General features: G+C 41.8%; 1 protein-coding gene across 1 annotated transcript in view; it reads right to left on the reverse strand.

The window, feature by feature from the left end:
- The window catches only part of PGM5 (phosphoglucomutase 5), a 224,886-nt gene that overhangs the window by 60,307 nt on the left and 139,799 nt on the right, over nt 1-24,780 (reverse strand). Inside the window, exon 7 of the mRNA XM_002708190.5 lies at nt 20,076-20,191. Within this exon, the coding sequence (XP_002708236.1) occupies nt 20,076-20,191 (116 nt within the window). The remainder of the gene's footprint in view (nt 1-20,075; nt 20,192-24,780) is intronic.

The following is a 24,780-nucleotide window of genomic DNA, read 5'->3' on the forward strand; positions in this document are numbered from 1 at the left end:
TCTTTACTCATAAAACCTGAATACAAGTAGATGGAAACAGATAAAAGAAAAGCAGACAAGTAAGAGAACAAGACAGGTAAGAGAACGCACCCAGTAAACCCAAGGACTATGAGGAAAATCGGGTAGGCAAGGATGTCATGGCATAGGATCAAACAAGGCTGTTTTACCCACGGTTGAATGGTTGCTTCTCAAATGGTATGTTCACCAGTATCTGTGAATATGAAGCCAACTGGGGAAACAGTTTTTGTAGATGTAGTTAGTTATGTTTGAGGCACAGAGATGAGATCAACCTGCACTGTCAAGGTAGGCCCTCGATCTAATGACAAGTGTACTTCTAAGAAGCAAAGACACAGAAGAAGAGACATGCAGAGGACTAAGCCACGTGACGGAGGCAGGGATGGGAGAGATGGAGCCAGCAGAATCCCCTTTCAGAGGAGGCATGACCTCGCCCGTATCTTGGTTCTGGATTTCTGGCTTCCCCAACTCCGAGAGAATGCTTTTCTGTTGTTCTGAGCCACCCCATGAGTTGTGATTTTGCACAGAAGCTCTAGGAGACAATACAGGTCACTAGTATCAGTCTCACCAAGCTGACGACACCAGAACTGACCCCTGAGGAGAGGAGGCGATCAGGCCAAGACAAGGGACAGCAAATGCGAAGTCCCCAAGGTAGGAAGGAATGGGAACGCTAAATCCTAAGGACACTTATTCAGAAACAGAGGCATTTCTTAGTGTGCTATTTACATAAATAGAGAGTACGGTCTAAACAGCTAGCTTTCTGTGCAACAGGAACCCAAGGGAATATGCTGCAGACCCACTAAAGCATCTATTGACCATTTTTAGGTTCCTTCTGAAGTGAACAAAGCGCTAAAAACAGAGGAATGTGCTATAGTGTGAGAAAAGCACAGGGAAGGCTTCAGAACTAGGGTTTCAACCAAATTCCATTACTCCTTTTAAACAAAAAAAAAAAAAAACAGATTTATTTATTTTGAAAGAGACACAGAGAGAAAGGAAGAGAGACGGCGGCGGGCGGGGGGAGGGGGAGGGATATCTTCCATTTGTTGGTTCACTCCCCAGATGGCTGCAATGGCCAGCACTGAAAGCAAGAGCCAGGAACTTAATCCGGGTCTCCCACATGGGTATCTGGTTCACTCCCCAACCACTTGGCCATCATCTGCTGCCTTTCCTAGGCCATCAGCAGGGAGCTGGATTGGAAGTAGAGCAGCTGGGACTCCAACCAGTGCCCATATGCGATGCTGGTATCACAGGCTATAACTTAACCTGTTGTGTCATAATACTTGCCCCTCTGTTACTTTGCAGGTGTGAGAAAAGCCATTACAAAGCTATTCTCTCTTTTGAGGGTCGGATTCTCATCAATAAAATGGGGGATTTTTTAGTGTTGTCCTATGATTTTTTTTAAAATATTTATTTATTTACTTGAAAGGCAGAGTTACAGAGAGAGAGAAGGAGAAACAGTGAGAGAGAGAGATCTTTCATCCTCTGGTTCACTCCCCAAATGCCACAACAACTGGGGCTGGGCCAGGCCGAAGCCAGGAGCTTCTTCCCAGTCTCCCAGGTGGGTGCAGGGACCTAAGCACTTGGGCCATCCTCCGTTGCTTTCCCAGGCACATCAGCCGGGAGCTGGATCAGAAGCGGAGCAGTGGAGACAAAACTGGTACCCTTATGTGATGCCAGCACTGCAGTGGCTGTAAACCATTACACCATGGTGCTGGCCACTGTCCTGTGAATTTAATCAAATTAAGTGGGAAGGCTCTAGAGACAGAATTCTCACGTTCAAGTCCTGGTCGAGCCACTTACCTTTATTTGCTGCACTCCTTTGTAAGATTAGGGACAATAACAGCTCCTCCTACATGAGGTTACTGTCAGGATTAAGTAACTAAATATACCTGGGTATTTAAAACAGTGACTGCAATACTACAGGTTGTTTTTCCTGCTGATCTGGTTGGTAATTCACATAAAGCACCACACAATGCCAATTATTTAAAATATACATTGACACAAATTTTTTTCAGTTATTCACATGTATTTATCATCTGAATCTAGAAACAGTAATGTTAAGAAATTAAGCTGGGGGGGCTGACGCTGTAGCGTAACAGGTAAAGCCACTGCCTGCAATGCCCATATCCCATGTGGGTGCTGGTTCATGTCCCAGCTGCTCCACTTCCAATCTAGCTCTCTGCTATGGCCTGGGAAAGCAGTAGAAGATGGCCCAAGTCCTTCGGGCCCTGCACTCATATGGGGGACCAGGAAGAAGCTACTGGCCCCTGACTTCAGATCGGCGCATCTCTGGCTGTTGCAGCCAATTGGCGATTGAACCATCAGATGGAAGACACCTCTCTCTCTCTCTCTCTCTCTCTGCGTAACTCTTTCAAATAAATAAATAAATCTTTAAAAATAAAAGAGAAATGAAACTGGGACCAGGGGATGGGCCATTTTATTTTCCAATACGGTAATGAGAATAGACAGTAATATTCTTGGACTATGAAACCTATATGGAAATCAACAAGAGAGAGTCAGTGTTACAGAGCTGTTAACCCCAAAATGGAATTAAACATTAAGTTAAACATCTTTGACAACTTCTCATTGAAACTAAGGATCATTTACTGTTCTTGTTATATGTACTCCTTTTAAAAAATCAATTATTTAATCTGAAAGTCAGAGTTTAGAGAGGGAAAGACAGAGAAAGAGAGAGTTAGAGCGAGATATCTTCCATCCACTGGTTCATCCCTAGATGGTTGTAATGGCCAGGGCTGAACCAGGAGCCAGGAGATAGGAGACAGGAGCCAAGAACCTCTTCCAGGTCTCCCACATGGGTGGCAAGGGCCCAAACATTTGGGCCATCTTCCACTACTTTTCCCAGGCATGTTAGCAGGGAGCTGGATAGGAAGTGGAACACCAGAACACAAACCAGTATCCATATGGGATGCTGGCAACACAGGCAGTGGCTTAATTCACTATGCCGCAATGTGAGCCTCTGTATGTACTCTTATATGCTAAGTATTTTCCCTCAAGGGGGAAAACACACAGCTCTAAGAGGGCACTGAAGTCACTGCAATGAAAAGGAAAAAGGCCAAGTCTTTTAATTCTTCCTATAAACTGATCAACAGGCTGCTGCTGATATTGTTAGATGTCCAGTTGTGCCTGCCTGAAGGCTAAGAGGATATCGTCATACTATGGAGTGACTCCAGTGTCATCCTGTGGATTCTTTACATGGCTGCAGAAATAGAGGAAGCTGGATGACTCTGGGTTAGATCTATGGCCGACTGCCAAAGGCATGTCTAGGAACCCCTGCCCAGGGGGATCATTTAGGAACCTTTTGTCTTTTCATAGTTGAAAAAAAATAGTTATAATTTACTGGTTGGAAAAAAATACCCTTTTATTGTAAAACACAGGCTTGCATACCTTGACTCTCCAGCTGGATTACATTACCTATAGATAGAACCATCAGATGCTATTAAACCTGTGAGATAACATGTCATAATTTAGTCATGGAGAGTCACAGAGTTCTTTTAGCTGGATTAAAAAAAAAATAACCACCTCAATCATTTACAGTAAATTGTCAGTTGGCTTGGATTTCCTGGCCTACAAGTTAAACATTTGCCAAGATTCATAAGGGGCAGATGATGGAGTAAAATTACCCACACTTTTTATCATTCTTTGAGGTAAGGATAGACATTAATGATGTTAGATTACACAGATGTTTCCACTGGATGATCACAGTGTGCTTGGGAGGGAGGTTTGGGGATACAACTCTCCTTTTAATAACTCTTAAAGGCAAATGAAATATAATGCCATACCGCTAACAGGTGAATTGAACAAGAAATGCAGAAAACACAAAAATATCAAGAGGTTTTCAAAAACCTCAGTATGCACAGAGTAAACAGTGGAGGATGGCCCAAGTGTTTGGGCCCCTGCACCCACATGAGACACTGGGAGGAAGCACCTGGCTCCTGGCTTCGGATTGGTCCAGCTTCAGATGGGTGCAGCTCTGGCCGTTGCGGCCATTTGGGGAGTGAACCAGCGGATGGATGACATCTCTCTCTGTCTCTCCCTCTCACTGTCTGGAACTCTACCTCTCAAATAAATACATAAAAATCTTAAAAAAGAGAGAGAGAGAGAAAGAGTAGGTCCAAAAGATAACTGGGTGAAAGGGCATAAACAAGCAATGTTCAAGCGAAAAATCCTCCTAAGTCAGTGAACATTTGAGTGGATGTGCACTCTCATTGCAGTCAAAGAAAAGTCATCAAAACGGGGCACCATCTGGGAGCGTCTTAACCTATGAAAGGCTGGCTGGGGAAGCAGAAGCAGCGAAGCACCAATGCAAGTGAGTATACTTTGGTAGATGAATTTGGCATTAATGATCCATAATTTTAAAAATCACTGAGCTTTGGACCCAGTTATTCCATCTCTTCACCTTTAGTCACACACAGCTAAGAGAAGAGGAAAAAGGTAAAAAAATAAATATTAATTGTTGAATAACAGGATAATTGTGGACGATCCATACAAAACTTTGCTGGTAAAAAGTACTGGATAAGAATCTTTAATGATACAGAACAATGTTCATTCAATCTGAATAAACAGAAAAAATCATTTCACCAAAAAAAGAATATTCAGTACACTTTTTATAGATATGTGAGTATGTGTGAATGCATATGCATGTGCAAATTAAACAACAAAGGTATACACAGCAAACTGTGAACAGCAGTCATTGACCTCTGAACCAGGAGAATTGTAGGTGTTTTTCTTTTCTTTCCTGTGCAGTATTTTATAGTAAATGTATAACTTTCATAAGAAAAAAATAAAATTTTTAAGTTGTTAATGGTGTGCAGAAATCTCATATGAAAAATACCATTACCAAAATGTCATACAGTTGGACTCTTATGCTATGTAGCTTTTTTTTTTTTTTTTTTTTTTGGGCCAAGCAGAGTTAGACAGTGAGAGAGAGAGACAGAGACTTATAGACAGTGAGAGAGAGAGACAGAGAAAAAGGTCTTCCTTCCGGTGGTTCACCCCCCAAAATGGCTGCTATGGCCAGCACACTGCGTCAATCCAAAGCCAGGAGCCAGGTGCTTCCTCCTGGTCTTCCATGCAAGTGCAGGGCCCAAGCACTTGGGCCATCCTCCACTGCCTTCCCTGGCCACTGCAGAGAGCTGGACTGGAAGAGGAGCAACCAGGACAGAATCCGGCACCCCAACCGGGATTAGAACCTGGGGTGTCAGTGCCGCAGGTGGAGGATTAGCCTAGTGAGCCGCGGCACTGGCTGCTATGTAGCCTTTTCAGCTTGGCTTCTTTCACTCAGTAACATGCATTTAAGTTTCTTCCATATCTTTTCATGCCATGAGCGGTCACACCTTTTTAGTGCTAAACAACACCAGCACAATTTTTAAAGCTTGCTTCCCCTTTGGATTTCTGGCTATGTGTGCAGCCTGAGCTTGCTACCGGTTTCAGAACATTGCAAAGGGAATTTACCCATATCCCCAAGGCCTGTAAGTCCCCTCACTTTGCACACCTCCATCCAGGCCAGAACACCCTAAAGCTCACTCAGTCCTACTCTGAGCAGCTGAATCTTCACCCAAGTACCAGAAGGGGGGGGGGGGGTACTCAACTCTCCCTTGCAATGACTCCAGCAAAAATTAACACCAAAAAAGGGGGGTCTATTTTTTTCTCATCTGAAATATCACTATTGGCCCTCTCCCTGAACGAAACTTTGAGTTTTCCCAAGCTTCAAAACCAAGTTACTTGAGCTGGGCAGTACACCAATAAGAATGCTGCCCATCCAAAGAAAAGGGAAAAATAAAGAGAACACTCGATCATCTAAAAGGAATTCTCTCCAAATGGAAATCCCAGTGTAGACCAACCAGCTCAATAATGCGTCATACACGTTACTAACAGATCAAGTCACCACAGTGGAAAATCAGAGGAGGGCATTCAAAATGTGTCAATTAGGAAAAAACAAGCCATTTTTGTACCTGTTGGTAACTCCAAGGTGTAACATAGGTTACCACTCTCAACCCTAGACCGTACACTAGAATCACGTAAAGATCTTAAAAAAAAAAAATTTCAGGTCCCACCATGTGTCAGTAAAACCAAGATTCATTTTTTTAAAAATAATCTTTTCAAAACTTTTTCTCTGTGACACAACACTTACCTATTTAACTGAAGTGTAAAAAAGTTTTAAAGACCAAATGAGGAAGTTACATAGTTGAAAAAAATAAAAACTATAAACCATTAGCTCTTATAACACCTCAGTTTTTCCTAATCAAATATCTTAATAAAGAAAACATGAACCACTAGAAACTGATTTGATAAAATACAAACTAAGCCTAAAGGTAAATAAAGGCATTTCATAATTTCTTATTATGAGAAGAGGCAAATTTTCTAAGAAAACCTTATTGTTAAAACATAAAGGACCACATGCTAATTTTGTATGTGTGTACTTTTTTACCTTTCTAACATTTTAAAAAATAATTATTTTACACTTTTTAACATTTTGTCACATTCATTTCAAATGTAGACACTGTATACAAATACACTATTTTTCTTGAAGACAGATATTAATATCACAGATTGAGGGATTCATGACAATGATCATAACATGGGGAAAGAAGAATATAATGTCATTTACATTGTACAATTCAGTGAAGCAATATTTACAACTAAATACCCAATTTTTATATTCTGTCTATATATTAACTTCCACAAATAAGAGAAAATGTGCTATTTATCTTCTGGGTCTGGCTTATTTTACTTAGCATAATGATCTCTATTTGCATGCATTTTATTGTGAAAATCAAGATTTCAATTTTTATGGCTCAGTAATATAGCATCATGTATATATACTATATTGTCTTTATCTGATCATCTGGTGATGGACATCTAGGCTGATTTTATCTTTGTTACTGTGAAGTGAGCTTCTATAAACACAGAAGTGAAGGTAACTCTTTCATATTTTGAGTTCACTTCCTTTGGATATATTCCCAGAAGTAGGATAGTTGGGTCTTAAAGTAGATCTATTCTTAGTTTTCTGAAGAATTGCCATACTGTTTTCCATAATGGTTGTACCAATTTGCATTCCCCCCAGCAGTGAATTGGAGTACTTTTTCTCCACAACTTTGCCAACATTTGTTACTTTTTTGATTTTTGGATAACAAGCATCCTAACTGGAGTGAAGTGATAATTCATTGTGGCTTTTACTGGCATTTCCCTAATGGCTAGTGTTCCTGAGCGTTTTCTTCATGTATCTGCTCGCCATCTGTATCTCATTCTTTAAAAAATGTATGTTCACATCCTTTGCCCATTTCTTAACTTAATTGTTTGTGTTGTTGTTGTTGAGTTTCTTGAGTTTTGGCAATGGTGCAAGCATCCATATATTTTCTTCTTAAAAAAGAAAAAGAAAAGCTCTTAGAGAGCTTTATACAAATAGCCAGGGTTGAGAAACACTGCTTTATGGACAAAGGCACGCCACATGGTCTCATGTTCGGGGCAGAATGTTTAGGATAATGAGTTAGGCCTCTTCCTCTTTTAGACTGAATTTGGCACTACTGGAGTGGCCAGTGTTCTCTAGTTCAATGCATGCCACTGGCCTTTCTCCAGTGGGTGGGTCTCACTGAGTTAGAGGAGCACTGAGCTCAGATAGGTCAGACAGCAGTGGCTTATTTTGTATTACATGTAACAGTACATGTAATAATAAGTAAAATAATAAAAATATTAATGATGTTTGACACAAATATGGCTTATTTTGTATTACATGTAACAATACATGTAATGATAAGTAAAATAATAATAAATATTAATGATGTTTGACACAAATATGCCTCTGGCTGATATTTTCACCACAGGCCTGCATCTCAAATCACTCCTCACTCTGTCCCAAGCCTGGCTTCACAGAAGGCATGCACTACACATTTGTTGGACAAGACTCTAACATGTAGTTTGCTATAATTCATCCGATTCGCTCCTCATCAAAAGTGAAGCCTCTGGGGCTGATGCTGTGGTGTAGTAGGCTAAGCCTCTCCCTGTGGCACCAGGATCCCACATGGGCACCAGTTCATGTTCCAGCTCTTCCTCTTCTGATCCAGCTCTCTGCTTATGGCCTGGGAAAGCAGTGGAAGACGGCCCAAACACTTGGGTCCCCACACCCACATGGGAGACCCAGAAGAAACTCCCGGCTGCTGGCTTCAGATTGGCTCAGCTCCAGCCGTTTGTAACCATTTGGAGAGGCAATCAGCAGATGGAAGACCTCTCTTTCTGTCTCTCCCTCTCTGTAATTCTACCTCTTATATAAATAAATAAAATCCCAAAATAACAATGAGGCTTTCTAGAAACAACATGGTATCATACAACATAGAAGGACTTTATGGATCATCCTGTTGAACAGACTCAGCCCACAAATGAGGAAACTGAGGTGCAGAGAAGGTTTGCAATTTGTCTAAGGCAGTTTGAACACAGAACTGGACTTGAGATTGGAGCCCTGACTGTCAACTCCTGGTGCTGTACTGTTTATAGAACACCACTGGCCCACGTCCCTTGCTATGTATTCTACCTTCCTCCCAAAGAATGACCAGAAGGGTGGAAATGGCTCGTCAGCGTTGGCTTAAACACTGGCAGGGATGACTGTGAGCCAGTAAGATTGGCTTGGAATCCTGGGTTGCCCAATGTGACCTTGGCCCCTGGCTTGAATCCCCCTCCCTAAGCTCAGTAATTTCCTTCATAAAAAAGAGGACCATCACGGGCCCTACAATATCTAAGAACTGCTCTTTACAGGTCATAGGATGAGCCAGGAATGTCTAAAGTAGGTATGAGGCTGAAGATCTGTCACTCTATACCCACTGTATTCTGTTCTCAAAGGTGCCCCTAACAACTGGTAACCTCCCGGCGTGCAGGTCGGGAAGCCTCCAAGCACCATTTTAAGAGCTGCATCTAGATTCCAAGGGACAAGCCTCCTGTTAAAAGCTCCTTAGGAGAAACTGAGAAGACCCCTGGCCTTTCTGGAAGGCTTCAAGCTGTGAACCAGGGCCACGATCTGCCCGGACTCCTAGTCTGCTCAGAAGCCCCATTCCTGCTACCGTTCTACACGCAGGGGTCCTGCGACACCCTCTCTGGTCAATTATCAACTGAAGGGTCAATGCAACTGGAACCACGGCAAAACCAAGAAAAAGATTTTTTGTGATAGAGACATTCTTCCCACTCGAGATGTGACCCCTGTGACCCAGCACAGGGGGTTTACAAAGGGGTCAGAAGGGGGTTTCAGTTTTCGAACTTCACAAGGAGGCCCCTGGGGATGTCATCCAGCACCTCTGTGCTCTGGCCCAGCCTGGACTGAATTGCACACGTGCACATAGCCTGTTCCCAATAGCCCCGCAGAGAAACTGCTCCCCTAGTGCTGATAGTGCTGTCATCACAGCCTCCTCACTCTGCTCCCTCAGCCCAGCCAGATTTATACACAATGGCTGCAAGGAAGACAAAGAGATGTGAGAGGATCTTAATGACCCGAAATTCATGGATATACGGGTGCTTTCTCTGTCCTACAGAGTGAGCAGATGTGAAAACAGCCAAAAGCAGAGTTAACAGCCATCTACCAGGGGATAGACTAAAGCTTTCCTTTATTTTACCTTTTGAAAAATATAAAACAGTAAATAAAATGAATAAGAGAGAGTTAAATCTCTTCAGTATTTGTGCAATAGCATTAATGCAAACCCATTCTTGAGTCAGGATCTACAGAGTTTATATGTAAAATCTAGGCCAGCGCCGTGGCTCACTAGGTTAATCCTCCGCCTGTGGCGCCGGCACCCCGGGGTTCTAGTCCCGGTCGGGGCGCCGGATTCTGTCCCGGTTGCCCCTCTTCCAGGCCAGCTCTCTGCTGTGGCCAGGGAGTGCAGTGGAGGATGGCCCAGGTGCTTGGGCCCTGCACCCCATGGGAGACCAGGAAAAGCACCTGGCTCCTGGCTCCTGCCATCGGATCAGCGCGGCGCACCGGCCGCGGCGGCCATTGGAGGGTGAACCAACGGCAAAGGAAGACCTTTCTCTCTGTCTCTCTCTCTCACTGTCCACTCTGCCTGTCAAAAAATAAATAAATAAATAAAAATTAAAAAAATTCTAAATGAGGAGGTATGGCCATGAATGTATTAGAAACTGTGCAACCATTGAGGGAAATAAAATGTTCTTTTATAAAGTAACTAGAGAATAAGTCAATAAGATAGACCATAAGACAATAGAGAACAGAATGATATGTTAAAGGCAGTAAGACTTTAGTGTATATAAAAGAATCACCATATCTGGCACTTAGCCCACTGTTAAACAAACGTTCAATGCCAGCAACCACAGTCACAGGAAACGAGCAACTTAATACAACAATTTTTTTTTTTTTGACAGGCAGAGTTAGACAGTGAGAAAGAGAGAGACAGAGACAGAGAGAGATACAGAGAGATTATAGACAGTGAGAGAGAGACAGAGAGAAAGGTCTTCCTTCCGTTGGTTCACCCACCAAATGGTCTCTACGGCCAGCGTGCTGTGCCGATCCTAAGCCAGAAGCCAGGTGCTTCCTCCTGGTCTCCCATGCGGGTGCAGGGACCCAAACACTTGGGCCATCCTGCACTGCCCTCCCGGGCCACAGCAGAGAGCTGGACTGGAAGAGGAGCAACTGGAACTAGAACCCAGCGCCCCAGCCGGGACTAGAACCCCGGGTGCCAGCGCCACAGGTGGAGGATTAGCCAAGTGAGCCACGGCGCCGGTCCCAAGTTAATACAACAAATTATAAATACTTTAAAATCTGTACATTAATACTGATTTTGGGAGGAAGGAACTTTGCAAAAACACTTGGTTAGCTTAATTTGTACCAATAATTACAGGAAGCTTAAAATCTCAAAACTTTACTTTTTTTCTGTAACTCTGATCTTTACCATAATTCATAATATCCTTCCCCATCCCCTTCCAACTAGTCTACATTTGTGTGCTTTATTTCTACGAATCCTCCCAAATGTTAGGATACCCAAATGTCCATATCTTCAGAAATATATTTACTTAAGAATGATAAAAATATAACCACTAATGATGCACGGAAGAAATACCAGAATGGAAATTCTTTTTAAAGATTTATTTATTTATTTATTTTGAAAGGCCTGAGTTACAGAGGGGCAGAGGCAGAGATAGAGAGAGAGGTCTTCCATCCACATGGGAAACCTGGAAGAAGCTCCTGGCTCCTGGCTCCTGGCTTCAGACTGACGCAGCTCTAGCCATTGTGGCCTTCTGGGAAGTGAACAGCAGATAGAAATTCTGTTTCTTCCCTATTTCTTCTTTTCTTCCTTCCACCCATCTGGCTTTTGTGTTTCCAGCTTCCATTTCTTCCTTCCATTCATCTTTCTGTCCTTCCATCTACCCTACAAATATTTACTCAGAGACTTACCATCTATCAATGAAATAAAGGTGCAAGACTGATATGGCCCCTGTCTTTGGGGCATATAAAATATTTGCAGGCAAGCAGAGTAATCTAGCAAACCTCAAAAGATTAGGAAAATACTCAAGACTTCACAGGATATGACACACACGTATGTGCAAGGCCTCTGCCAGCCATGCTGGAAACTGGGCAGATGAGATTACAGCCAACTTCAAGAACACCAGGCTTAACTCCAGAGTTCATGGTGGGAAGATTTGGTGTGACAATTAAGGACAAGTCGTGTTCGTGCCAGGACCCTGGATTCAATTTCAAATTTCCAGATAGAGGTGGATGCATACAAAAGGCTTAGTAATGTCCTGGCATATTCTAGGAGCTTTTTAAACACACACACACACACACACACCCCTATTCTTATCATGAAAAATTCAAAGTACTTTGTTGGAAACAACCACTTTTTTTGCATTGCCTGATTATATTTGGTTTTGTGGCTAAAGTTATTAAGTTTCAGAAAACACACAATAGGGGCTGGCCCTGTGGTGCAACAGGTAAAGCTGCCACCAGCAGTGCTGGCATCTCATATGGGTGCTGGTTCGAGTTCTGGCTGCTCCACTTCCAATCCATCTCCCAGCTAATATACCTGGGAAAGAAGTAGAAGATGGTCCAAGTCCTTGCGCCCCTGCACCCATGTGGGAGACCTGGAAGAAGCTCCAGGCTCCTGACTTCGGATCAGCTCAGCTTTGGCTGTTGCAGCCATTTGGGGAGTGAACCAGCAGATAGAAGATCTCTCTCTCTCTCTCTCTCTCTCTCTCCGCCTCTGCCTCTCTGTAACTCTGCCTTTCAAATAAATTAAATCTAAAAAGTAATAGTATTACTGAAGACTTGGTCAAGATCTAGTCATTCACAAAGAGAATAATTCTTCAGTGTTACCAGCAAAGGAATAAGCTCTGGGCTGTAACAATTCATATAATCACAAAATGGTGAGCTATGCTAAGAAACTGATGTCAATGACAGAAACCAGTAGAACATTTTTGATAAATGTAAAAAAAGCAGGCATCCTTCAAAGTTTTTGGATTTGGTATTCTAGTACATCCCATTTGTGTATGGGAACAAGTCCAGATTCCTTTAAATTTGGAATTTTAGAGAAATAGCCAAAATGCCACATAGATGAACAGTGTTCTGTTTAAATCTAAGGATTTACAAAACAGTCTCCCTTCTATTAAAACAGTTATTGAGGCTCTTCCAAGGAACTGGGTGCAAGCAAGCCTAGTCTTAGCACAACAGATAATTTGGTTCCTTAAAAAACTTGCTTCTTTGATAGAACAAGAAGCATACGTTTCCTACTGCCACAGGACCTGGAGTTTTCCATGGAGAAGTCTGAATACTGGTCTCATCATCAGCTTGTTACCTTGCCAAGCTCTGGGAGCCCGAAATACAGGCATGGAGAATTTCCATGCAGGATATATAGGAGAACTTTAAAAAGTTCATAGACAATAGAATTAAAAGATATATTTATTCCGGTACAAAGAAGTTGAAATCCATGCCTGGTCTTTTTAACAACATTACTTTCCACAACATTCTTGAAGTCTTCTATCTTGTTCCTCTTGGACCTTGCCCTGGGCAAAAGCTTGGCACTCTTGAACCTGTCACAGATCCCTGTTTTCAGCTTTCTTGGCATATAACTGTGCATTCCTTGTTGGCACACAGCTCCATGCCCCAGGGATATTGGAAAAGGTCTTCACTTGGGAAACCTTGGATTCGTTTTATAAGTTTCTCCCCCAGCGTGGGGGATAGAACCTTTCCATTCTCCATTTCTCCCGTAATTGTCTCACTTGCCTCTGAAAATCACATCCTGAGCTAGAGCTCCTATGATCAGCTGACCTTTAAAGAGTGGAAGTGAGAGTCAGAGAGGCCATGTGGCTGGTCCCTGAGAAGCAGATACATCCTGAAATGCAGATGTCAGCCTCCCACTCCTGTTCTTTGATCCTGTCTGGACCAAACCTATGGCATCGCAGGCACACTCTGGCTACCAAAGCTGATTAAAAGCAAAATAAATGAGTAAAAAAAAAATTTTAAAAATGGTTTTCATTTGAGCAACGTTTCCTGTTACTGTCTGCACAACAGAATTGCTAGAAGATGCTTCTTTAAAATGCAGGTTTTCAAATCCACTCCTTTAAAGATTTAAGTTGAAATAGGATATAAAAGTTGTACTTTTAACCAGTCTCCCCTTCCCAGAGGCTGGCATTCAAGAAGGCCAGCTCAAGAGCAGCGTGAAGCCACTTTCCCCTTCCAAGACTGAACAGCTAAGTTCCTCCGGGTTTTCAAGTGTCATTTACTGCTCAGTGCTTGAGAGTGAGTTCCTCACTGTTCTCAGGTGAAAGACTGATCAGTGCAGTGACACGTGGCATACACAGCAGGCCAGAGACCAGTCCTTCAGCCCTGCTGCAACTGAATTCAATGTAGACCTTTTCCATGCACTGGGGGCCTGGGCGAGCCACTGAACGACTTCTTGCTTGGGGGCTTCCTATAAAAAATAAGACTAAACCCACTGCAGTCTGCAGAATGGTGGAGGTGGCAAGGCATCCAAGCCCCATCCACTGGAAAATCTCTTGTGCTTCTTCACATAAAAGTAACATATGGGGCTGGCACCGTGGCGTAGCCGGTAAAGCTGCCGCCTGCAGTGCCGGTATTCTTTATGGGTGCTGGTTCGAGACCCAGCTGCTCCACTTCCAATCCAGCTCTCTGTTGTGGCCTTGGAAAGCAGTAGAAGATGACCCAAGTACATGGGCCCCTGAACCCATGTAGGAGACCCAAAAGAAGCTCCTGGCTCCTGGCTCCTGGCTCCTGGCTTTGGATTAGCTCAGTTCCGGCTACTGTAGCCATTTGGAGAGTGAACCAGCGGATGGAGGACTTTTTCTCTCTCTTCGCTTCCCACCCCCTGCCCGCTTCTGTCTTTCTCTAACTCTGCCTTTCAAATAAATAAATTAATTTTTTAAAAAAGACAACAATAAAGGTGAGAGACTTCTAAAACTCCCTTCCAGTGTGGCCTCCATGCTATGATCAGCACAAACACACAGAAGCAAAGCTTCCTGAAAAGTGTCTGCAAGCTGACCTGCCCTGGGCAAAACGTGGCCTCCTACGTACAGCTGGGTCAAATGCCAACATCACATATCACAGGCAAAGGAACTGGCCTCCCTTTACCACACTTGCAGAACCACTTTGTGATACTCCCTCATCCACTCTAGCCTACACATCAGGTATAGCAAACAACAGCCCAAGGGCCACATCTGCATAGGAGCCTATGTTTATGATTACTGCTTTATTGGAAGGCAGCCATGTTGTTTCTGTACTGTCTATGGCTGCTTTTGCATTGTAACCACACTGCTGAGTAATTATGTCTGGCCTTTTATAGAAGAAGTTTACTGACCTCAGCCATAGACCATCCTTCTTCAGACTCTTTGACCATGACCCACAATAAATATATTTTGCTATGATACCTACTTTGCACAAATGAAGATACTTCAAAAAGTTTAAAATGGAACTGGAAGCTGTTTGTTTTAGTGCAAAAATTTTGAAATCCATGCATAGTTTTTTCATAATATTCATTTTCCATGAATATTTTAAAGATCCTTTATATGAATGGATTTCAAAATTTTGCACTGAATAAACTCCAGTTCCACATTTTTATGTCTCTTCATACTATTAGTGGCACATTTATATACAATATACTTTATTTGTGTAATATGTATATATATACAATTTGCAAAACAATATCTTTACTAATTATAACACACTTGATAATTTCTATCATATTCTATTTATTTAAAGCTAATATGATGATCCCCAAATAATCTTGATCCGCATTTGTGAAACACTGTTTTAAAAAAGTGAAGCAAATGTTACTGACAATACATGGTCACTTCTACTTCTATACCTTCCTTGACTACGAATCCCCCAGTTTGGTAAGGCTTGCCCTTTCATCGCTGTGTGTACAAACCCTCCCTGCTCCTAAGCCCTATGTTAACTTCCATCTCTTTCAGCAAGTCTGCTTTAAAGGAAAATTTTTCTTTTTCTCATCTCCCATAGCATATTTTCTCCTCCTCTTGTGTGGCATGTTAGGGTTTCTGGCTTGTACAACAGTCATTTAGGCATCTTTCTTATATCTTAAGGGTGTGGTCTTAAGCATTCTGTATTCAACATGCCATCCAATACAGTGCCTTATATTTTGTAAGCAATGAAAGTTAATTACATTGAAATGAGCAAATATTTGTTACTTATGGTGTAACATGGCTTACATGAGCAGTATTTTATCCCTTTAATTAGAGAGACCACAGAGTATATAGTGTAGTGAAAATAAGTAACTCAATAACGCTTATGAAGACAAAGAGGGACGGATAACCTGAACTTGGCAGTTTCTAACCCAGTTACAAGATTTGTGTAAGTTTACTAATCAGTGGGTAGAATTATTGTATATGATAAGTAGTTTCTGATTTTTTCCTTGAGTCACAGTCACTTCAAGCATACAGATGATCAAGGAAGAAGGAAACTGTTCTATTTGTTAGGGGCTCAGCAGACAAAGAGTGTAATAGTTTTGACTGTTCCTAGCATAGCTGCAGCTATGGTTGGGATATAGTCTGCATGTCCTTCAAATGATCAGGTGGTAGAAACTCGGTCCCCAGAGTAACAGTACAGAGGTGGCATGGCCTTTAAAATGGGGGCACCACCCTCAGAAGGAATTAATGCAATTTTGGAAAACGGTGTTAGTTCCTGAGATGGTGGGTTGTGAGAAAAGAGTAAGCCAGAGGCTGGCGCTGTGGCATAGTTGGCTAAGCTTCCAGCTGCGGTGCCAGCAACTCATATGGGTGCCAGTTCATGATCCAGCTGTTCCTCTTCCAATCCAACTCTGCGCTTATGGCTTGGGAAAGCAGTGGATGATGGCTCCTAGCAATGGATTGGCTCAGCTCCGGCCATTGTGGCCATTTGGGGAGTGAACCAGCAGATGGAAGACCTTTCTTTCTGTCTCCCCCTCTCTCTGGCTGTAACTCTACCTCTCAAAGAAATAAATACATTTTTTAAAAAAGAAAATAGTGAGCTGGGCTTCTCCCTGCACCACTTGCTTCCTCTCTCACATACTTGTCCCTTCTGCACTCGGCTGTTTCCTTTTCCTTTTCTCCACCTTGTTAACAACACAGCCAGTAGGCCCTAATCAGATACCAGGGCCACTCTGTTTGGACGTCTCAGCCATCAGAATCATGAGCCAAATAAAACCCTCTAATATTTTGTTACAACAGAACAAAACAGCCCTGGACAGCTGCCATCTCTGTATCCCGGGTTCAGACAGTAGCACAGTAGAGAACTGGATATGGTCTGATTTTGTCTGACCAAACAAAGATGCATGCCATCCCTACTACTCATGGTAGTACTGTTAAGGTCTAACTGGTTTTGGTAAGAGAAAAAATATCTCAGGAAGAAATTCCCTCACACCCGAATATGGCCTGACACACTGTCATTATAACTACTGAGTAGTTTTACTGCAGTTTAAGCATGACCAAATAGGATTTATTCTCAGGAATTCAAGTGTAGTCTGATATATGAAAACTAATAATTTTTATTACACTCACATAATTAAAGAAAAAATATTACTATATCATTAGATTCTAACAGAGTAGCTATTGAATTAAGCATCCATTTCTAATAGGGCTCCAAGTAAAATGGGAACAGAGGAAATTATATAAACATGATGAAGATTTCATCAATATTAACAAGCAATTATCAAAATGGATGCAAAATACTATATCCATTTTCACTAAAATTATGAACTATCACAATTATTATTTAATATTATTTTCAGGATTGTATAATACAGTAAGATATGAAAATGAAATAAAGGATACAAATATTACAAAATGAAATACAGAAAAATTCAGTCTTAGGTTATATGATTGAATACTCAAAAATATCCCAGAGTATGTAGAGATTTTAGAAAATAAAATACTATAATTAATAACAGAATGTGCTAAGAGTTGCACATCAGAGAAAAAGTATATTAATCAACAGTGTCTCTATGTAAGCACTAAAAATTAGGAAAAAACTGAGGAAAGCAATATCAAAATCAAAGGCATCCAAAACTCTATAGGACATACAATCAATTTCTTCAATGAATACATTAAAAAGGGAAAAGATAGAGGGGAGAAATGCAGATTAAAAGAGAATTAAGATACATATTAATCAATTACAGTGTAAGATCTTTTGGCTCCTAATTGGAACAAAATGTAAAAGTGGGAAGGATGAGGACACAGGGCATTTTTGAGAAATTACTTCTGGAGTTCCCTTCTGTACTTCTGTTTAGGATAGGAAAATTTGCAAGAGATATCCTTGCACTCTTAGCAACAAAAAAGACAAGGGAATCTACAAAATACTTTTTCTTGAAGTGTGACAAGACTATAAAAGAGAGAAAGAGAGAGAGAGGAGACAGAGGAAGGAAGGAAGGATGGATGGACGGACAGACGGAAGGAAGAGGGGAGGGTAACAAGCTATTCCATAAATACTTTCTCCTCTTTGGCAGAGCTCTGGAGAAAGAACAAGCTATACAAGCAGATAATAACAAATCATGTAACCATTTAGGGATCAAGAATAACCTACCATGTTGGTTCAAGATCACTTGGATTCCCAGGTAAATGGGACATACTTCCAACTTTTTTTCCCACAGACCTCTATTGGATGCTCACAGGGAAATAAGGAACAGAAAGGGAGACTTGACAGTGCAGGAATGAAGGAGACGATCCACTCTGCAGAGAGATCAGCAAGCCCTCACACTTCTACAAACCCTTCTCTAACAGCAAAACAAAACAAAAAATCCCAAAACACAGGCTTTACGTTCCCGAGCGTACAGAATGAAAACTGCCTCATCCCAAGAGTACAGGCAAAGATCAGTGCTACCAGAAGAGGGGCAGAAGTGAAAACCCTCTGCCCCCGGGGAAAGGTAGGAAGCCTTGCTGAGTTCAGAATCCTACACCAATGCTGAGCAGCAGTCACCGCCACTGGACACATTTTAGGAGCCTGCTAACAGCTCTACTTTGTGTCATAAACAGGCAGCAATTGCTGAAAGCTGAGATGAAACAGAAACACTTTAAAAGCGTTTTTAGCACCCTAACTCCAATTTCTGCAGACAGCACAAGTTTCCCATTGTTAGAGGAATGTGAAGACTACAGAACACTAAAGGTTACAGCACAAACAATAAAATCGAAACCCAGCTTAACTCCTGAAAAGATTAAACTACAACACCAAAGGCCTGAAAGAAGAGTTATCCCCATTTCTGTATATAAATACTGTTTACCTGAGTCTCTGTCTACTCTTATTATCCACATACCATAACATTCATCCAGCATTCAATGAAAAGTTATGAGATATACAAAAAGCAAGACAAAACAAACTGCTGTCAAGAGATAAAACAATCCACAGAACCTGAGTCAGAGATAAACCACAATTATCAGACAGGAAATTCAGAATAAACATATTTAATATACTAAAAGTTCTAATTGAAAAATAAACCACATATATGAACAAGTAGATGATCTCATCAGGGAAAGGCAAACTAGAAAAAGAATCAAAGAAAAATTCTAGAAATAAAACATACAACATCAGAGAGACAGAATTCCTTCAACAGGCTCATTATCAGATTCGCACACAGTTAAATAGTCAGTGGGTTTAAATAGGTGCCAATGGAGATTATCTAAATGGAAGCACAAAAAAAAAAAAAAGAAATAAAAATGGAACAGTAAATATAAGAGCTCAAAGTCAATATCTATGGTCACAACTTATCCAAAATATGTGCAAATGCAGTCTCAGAAGGGAAAGAGAGAATGGGGAAGAAGAAATATTGGAAAAGATAATGCTAAGTGTTTTCTGAAATTAAAAAATGATAACAACAAATCGATAGGTCCAAGAACCCAAGAGAACCCAAATGCACACGTGCAGGCGCATGCACACACACACACACACACACTTTAATCAAATCAGTGAAAACCAAAAGTTAAAAGAAAATACTGAAGCAAGGCCGAGGGTTGGATGGTGGTGGTGGTGGTTATAGAGGACTACAGATAAGAATTACATCAGACTTCATGGAAACTATGCAAATCAGAAAAGATAAGAATATCATCTTTAAAGTACTGAAAAAGGAAGTTATTTTTAACATTTTAAGTGTGCCAATGGTAATTTGGTTATATTTTTTCTTGAAGATACCTTACATTTAAAGATTCACACTGAAATATTTGGGGTAAAATAATAAGCTATAGGGTGTTGGTTCAGAGTAATCAGGGAAGAGGCCTCTCCTTGTAGATGAGGGTAGAGATAAAGTAAGACTGACCATGAATTGATGATAGCTGAAACTGACTGATAGGCACATGGGGTTTCAATATTCTATTTTCTATACTTTTGTAGATTAAAGAAAGTAAATTTTTCAAAGAGGAAAAAAATGACCAAAGAGACAGGTAAATCATGGTACATATCCTGCTGGGTGTCTCTGATTTTTTTTTTTTTTTTTACTTTTCCTTCAGCCTTTGATTCAATGAGGTTCACAGGTCTCCAAACTGGGATCACTGAGAAATACAGCCACCTCTACCCACACACACATACATAGACCCAGTAACATCAACCCAACAAAGCATACCAGTGCCAAAACTCTCTTCTCCACACAGAGAGCACCGTCCCGAGTCCATCAGATTAGAGAAGAATCTCCATCCAGCTGGAGTCTCATATACAGGGACCTTCATTGATTTGGCCACTCTGAAAAAAAAAATGGAATTTGAAGCAACAGTCAATTTATAAACCTTATTTCCTTTCTTTTCTTGGTACAATAGCAAGCCTTTAAGATCTAGTAATTCCATAACAAGACATAACAATCTGGACAATGTTGACAGCTTTCACAATGTCTAGCCCTAAGTTAGAGCATGATAAATAGCCTATTTCAGTAATTCTCAATTTTATTGTTTTCATGATACAGAAAGTATTAGTTAATATATGAAATAGTCTCACATTTGCTTCATATACTTATAAATAATATGAAATAGTCCACCTAAGGATATCACAATCTAAATTAAGATATTTGGATACAAATGCTTTGGAATATGGTTTGACAGTTTCTACTAAAATGAATATATCTATATCCTATGAGCCAGTAATTCAATTCCTAAAAATTACTAATGACATGTAGCAGACACTGTACCAGATTCATCCCCTCCCCCACACACTCTTTAGAGATATTTGTAAAGAAACACTCATTCTACCAGCTACTAGGAATGTTGGCAGCTGACGGCTCATGGATTTTGCCCTTGCTCTCTGGCAAAAAAAAATATATACATCTCTCACAAAAGCATGCCCCAGTTCTTGGTTAATCTATATCCGATGCCCAATGACTGGTCAATGAGGGATGTGTAAAAGTCTGGACCCCTTGTCCCGATTTAGAACAACTGTGTAAGGTCATTTAAATTCCAGAATTCTCCAAAATTTGGGTGAAGCTTTTGTGTAGCTGCACTGCAGTCCAATTTCTCTGCCTGTACAATCGTCCTTCCTCACCTGCTGGTAGGTACTCATCTTGAAGGGAGAAAGGAAGTAACTTCTTGCAAGCAAATCTCTCTCCAAACTGTTTCCTGGGGCATCCAGAGTGTAGTATTATTTAGCAGAGTGTATATGTGAAATATTATAAAAATGAGAGAAAATAACCAGAATAACCAAAATTACACAAATGCCCAAAGCAGAATGGACAATTAATTTGTGCTACATAATGTAACTCCACAAATCTACTGAACGGACTATAGCTACCTGCAACAACTCTAATGAATCTCACAGTGAGTAAAGGAAGTCATTGACAAAGGAATATGTATTTTATTTTTCCATTTAGATACAGTTCAAAAACAGCCATAACTAATCTGAGTTCAGGCTCAGCGGCTCAGGGAGACTGAGTAATTTGTTCAAGTTTTCACAGAGGTATGAGGCAACACTACCATTAGAACCCAGGTCTGCTGAATTTCTGCTCATGTTCCACTGTATTACACCACACTGTCTCTCCAAATACCTTAGTGCTTCAAGAGGGATTTAGATCTGAAAGCATGCCAGGGAACGATCTGGTACCACAGGCACTGGCCTGAAGCGGTTCATCTTCCTCATATGCAAGCAACCAAAAGAGAAAAACATCCAAGGCCAACCACTAGCCAAATGTAGTCCTTTGAATGCAGTGAGTGCTGAGGGTGCCAGGGAGAGGAATCAGAGAGGGTCTTGGTGAAGAGGAGGAAGAAAGCTGCAAACATGTTACAGGACACAATACAGTAACAATTTCTTCAGGCTCGGTATATGGCCAGCTAGAGGAAGAACATCCAGAGAGCCTTGCCACGGGAAAGCGAGTACCTCCCTTTCCACCAAACCCAAGTACAATGCATGTGTGCTCAGCTGTGAGAAACTGTGTAGTAGGTCTCTGGCAGGTCTGCTTTGGAAAGTAACACCCTTTAGTTTGTGGGACGTTTACTTCAAAGCTTCCAGCTTCTCACTTTTTCAACGGTTTAAGACAATCATGCTTATGTTCTGGTAGGAGTAATAGAAGAAACTGCCCCCAAAGTGTACTGCAAAGCTAGATTTTCACAGACACTAATTCAATGATCAGAAGCTCAAGGAAGGAGCCATAAATCACAAAGAAGCCTTTTTAATGCAGCACATAGCAACACCTGGGTCAAAATTAATTCAGCAAACATGGATCATATGATCACCACACAGACATGCAAAGCAGGACAGGGGGGAAGGTGAGAGAGAGGGCAGAGGGTGTAGGGACGTATAGTCTCTGAACAAAACATTCTTATGGGTTCAGAGCCAAGTTGGCAGGTCCAAAGGGAGGCAAAAGGATTTCCCCAGCTCCCACCCTTCCCTATAAATCACTGTCAGTTCATCAGGCTGCAGGCTGTGGATAGATTTTAAAGGACCGGATAATTTTATAACTATGAGTCACAGTTGCAGCTATGCAAGCTAAGATAACAATAAGGGTAATTAAATTCCAGTTGATTGTGTCCTAAGGTCAGAAAGGAATTCCCCGCCCTCCTCCCCCTCCTGAACTTGGGATTCATCCCAAGCACAGCATTCAGCAGATACCATGCGCTAGACTGGCTTTTGGCAGGAGGTCCCTACAGTGTCAGATCCTCTAGTGAAAGAGCTCACAACAAAGCTGCTCATTTCAAGGATGTGAACCCCTAACCTGGACTGGCTGCCACCACTGCTGGAGACAAACATGAGAACTCACTTCTTGGAAAGGTCAGAGGATGAAGAAAAACAAAATTCATCTCGGCCACAGTATTCCTGCAAGGGGAATGAGCCCTGGAAGCCAAAATAACATGCTGGATATCAACCCCTCGATCAGGATTTTTAAGCTTCTAGAATTGTGACTGCATTAAAAATAATCTCAACCTAGCCTTCCAACAGTTTATTCCCTAAGTGTTCCATGCCCGTTGCAAACTGACTATTAAGGAATTGTCCAAACATGCCCTTGCATTTTGTTGTTGTTGAATAATTAATCCTTCTTTATACCATTTTTATCACCTCCTTTTCAATCTCTCAAAATACTGCTGAGTGCTTCAAGGCTTACCCGAAACATTCTGCCACCCTAGCACCTGTCCCAGTCTGTTCTGTGCTACTATACTACAACACCTGATGCTGGGTGATCAATGAAGAACTAAGACTCATTCTCCCCAGTTCTGGAGGTTGGGAAGCCTAAGGTGTGGTAAGAGCCTTCTTGCCAAGCCCTCGCATGGTAGAGAGCAGAAGGGCAAGCTAGCCAAATGTAGCATGAAGCCTCTTACATAAGGGTCTTAATACCATCAATGATAAAGGGGCCCTTGGACCACACCAACTCTTTTTTTTTTTTTTTTTTTTTGACAGGCAGAGTGGACAGTGAGAGAGAGAGACAGAGAGAAAGGTTTTCCTTTTGCCGTTGGTTCACCCTCCAATGGCCGCCGCGGCTGAAGGCAGGAGCCAGGTACTTATCCTGGTCTCCCATGGGGTGCAGGGCCCAAGGACTTGGGCCATCCTCCACTGCACTCCCGGGCCATAGCAGAGAGCTGGCCTGGAAGAGGGGCAACCAGGACAGAATCCGGTGTCCTGACCAGGACTAGAACCCGGTGTGCGGGCGCCGCAAGGCGGAGGATTAGCCTAGTGAGCCGCAGCGCCGGCCACATCAACTCTTAAAAGCCACAACTCTAAATACTGTATCACACTGGCTATACTTCAATTTGGGAAGAGGACCCAGATTCGACATGAATTTTAGAGGGGATCACGGCATATACAATGGTGAAGACTCCTAAGTGGCCAATAAATTATCTCATTTTTCTGGACACACATCTGGACACTACTTCTCAACATCTCTCACAATTAGCTATGACAATGTGACCTAGTTCTAGCCAATGGAACTCTTCTTTCTCATCTGGCTAGAAAAACTACCCATCCTACAAGTTCTTTCTTCTTCTGCCCACTTGATATGGACCAGCCCAGCAATCTAGAAGCTGTGTGTTGAAGATGGCTGGTCCGTAAGATAGAAGGATCTAGAGTTCTGATTCACCATTGGGAGTGGCGTCAACTGCCAATCAGGAATACACAGTTTTAACTTTTGGTGCTTGATAAATAACCTGCTGTGCTGAGCTACTTTACAGTGGGGACTAGTTTTGTAGTAGTAGCTATAGTATGCTAACAAACAGTGCTTCCCTGACCGCTGCAGTGACACTCCTGTGACCTTTGCTGCCACTAAGCTTCTAGTCACTTGGTACAATCTTAGTTTACACACCGTGTACCTTCTTCAATTCGTCCCTCCACCACAAACACTGTGCCCACCATTACTGTGCCAGAAGTGGTTTGGGAGTTGGGACTGCATCTTACATAGCTTTACAGTTCCTTCAATGTCTAGGATCATCATATGGTGCCTTGCTGACCTTGCCCTCAAGAAAAGGTGTCTGATTCCAACTAAGAATTGCCATTTTAAAGGGTGTTAGTGAATGGGAGGTCAATATATCTACATTTTTGGTCTTTCCTCCTTGTAGCTTCTGGAGATTATAATTAAGTCATTACTGCAGGTTTTATATAGTCATTTTGAGAAAAGAGACTTTCTTCATGTATTAATTAGTAGGGCTATTTGAATGAGAGAGCCCTCATTATGTCTTGGAAATAAATATCTCAGAGACTCAAAGCAGTCACTAAAGGAGAGGAGAAGAAGGACACATCCATTTATTTACCAGTCTGATGGTTGCCCTGCCTTCATGTGTTCAAGCATAGTAGCAGCTACAAAGGCACCCTAAAAGTGCCCCGAAGTTCACCAAGTACAGGGGTGTTGTCATATCCATCCCTGT

The sequence above is a fragment of the Oryctolagus cuniculus genome, chromosome 1, assembly GCF_964237555.1.
Source record: "Oryctolagus cuniculus chromosome 1, mOryCun1.1, whole genome shotgun sequence".
Lineage (NCBI taxonomy): Eukaryota > Metazoa > Chordata > Mammalia > Lagomorpha > Leporidae > Oryctolagus > Oryctolagus cuniculus.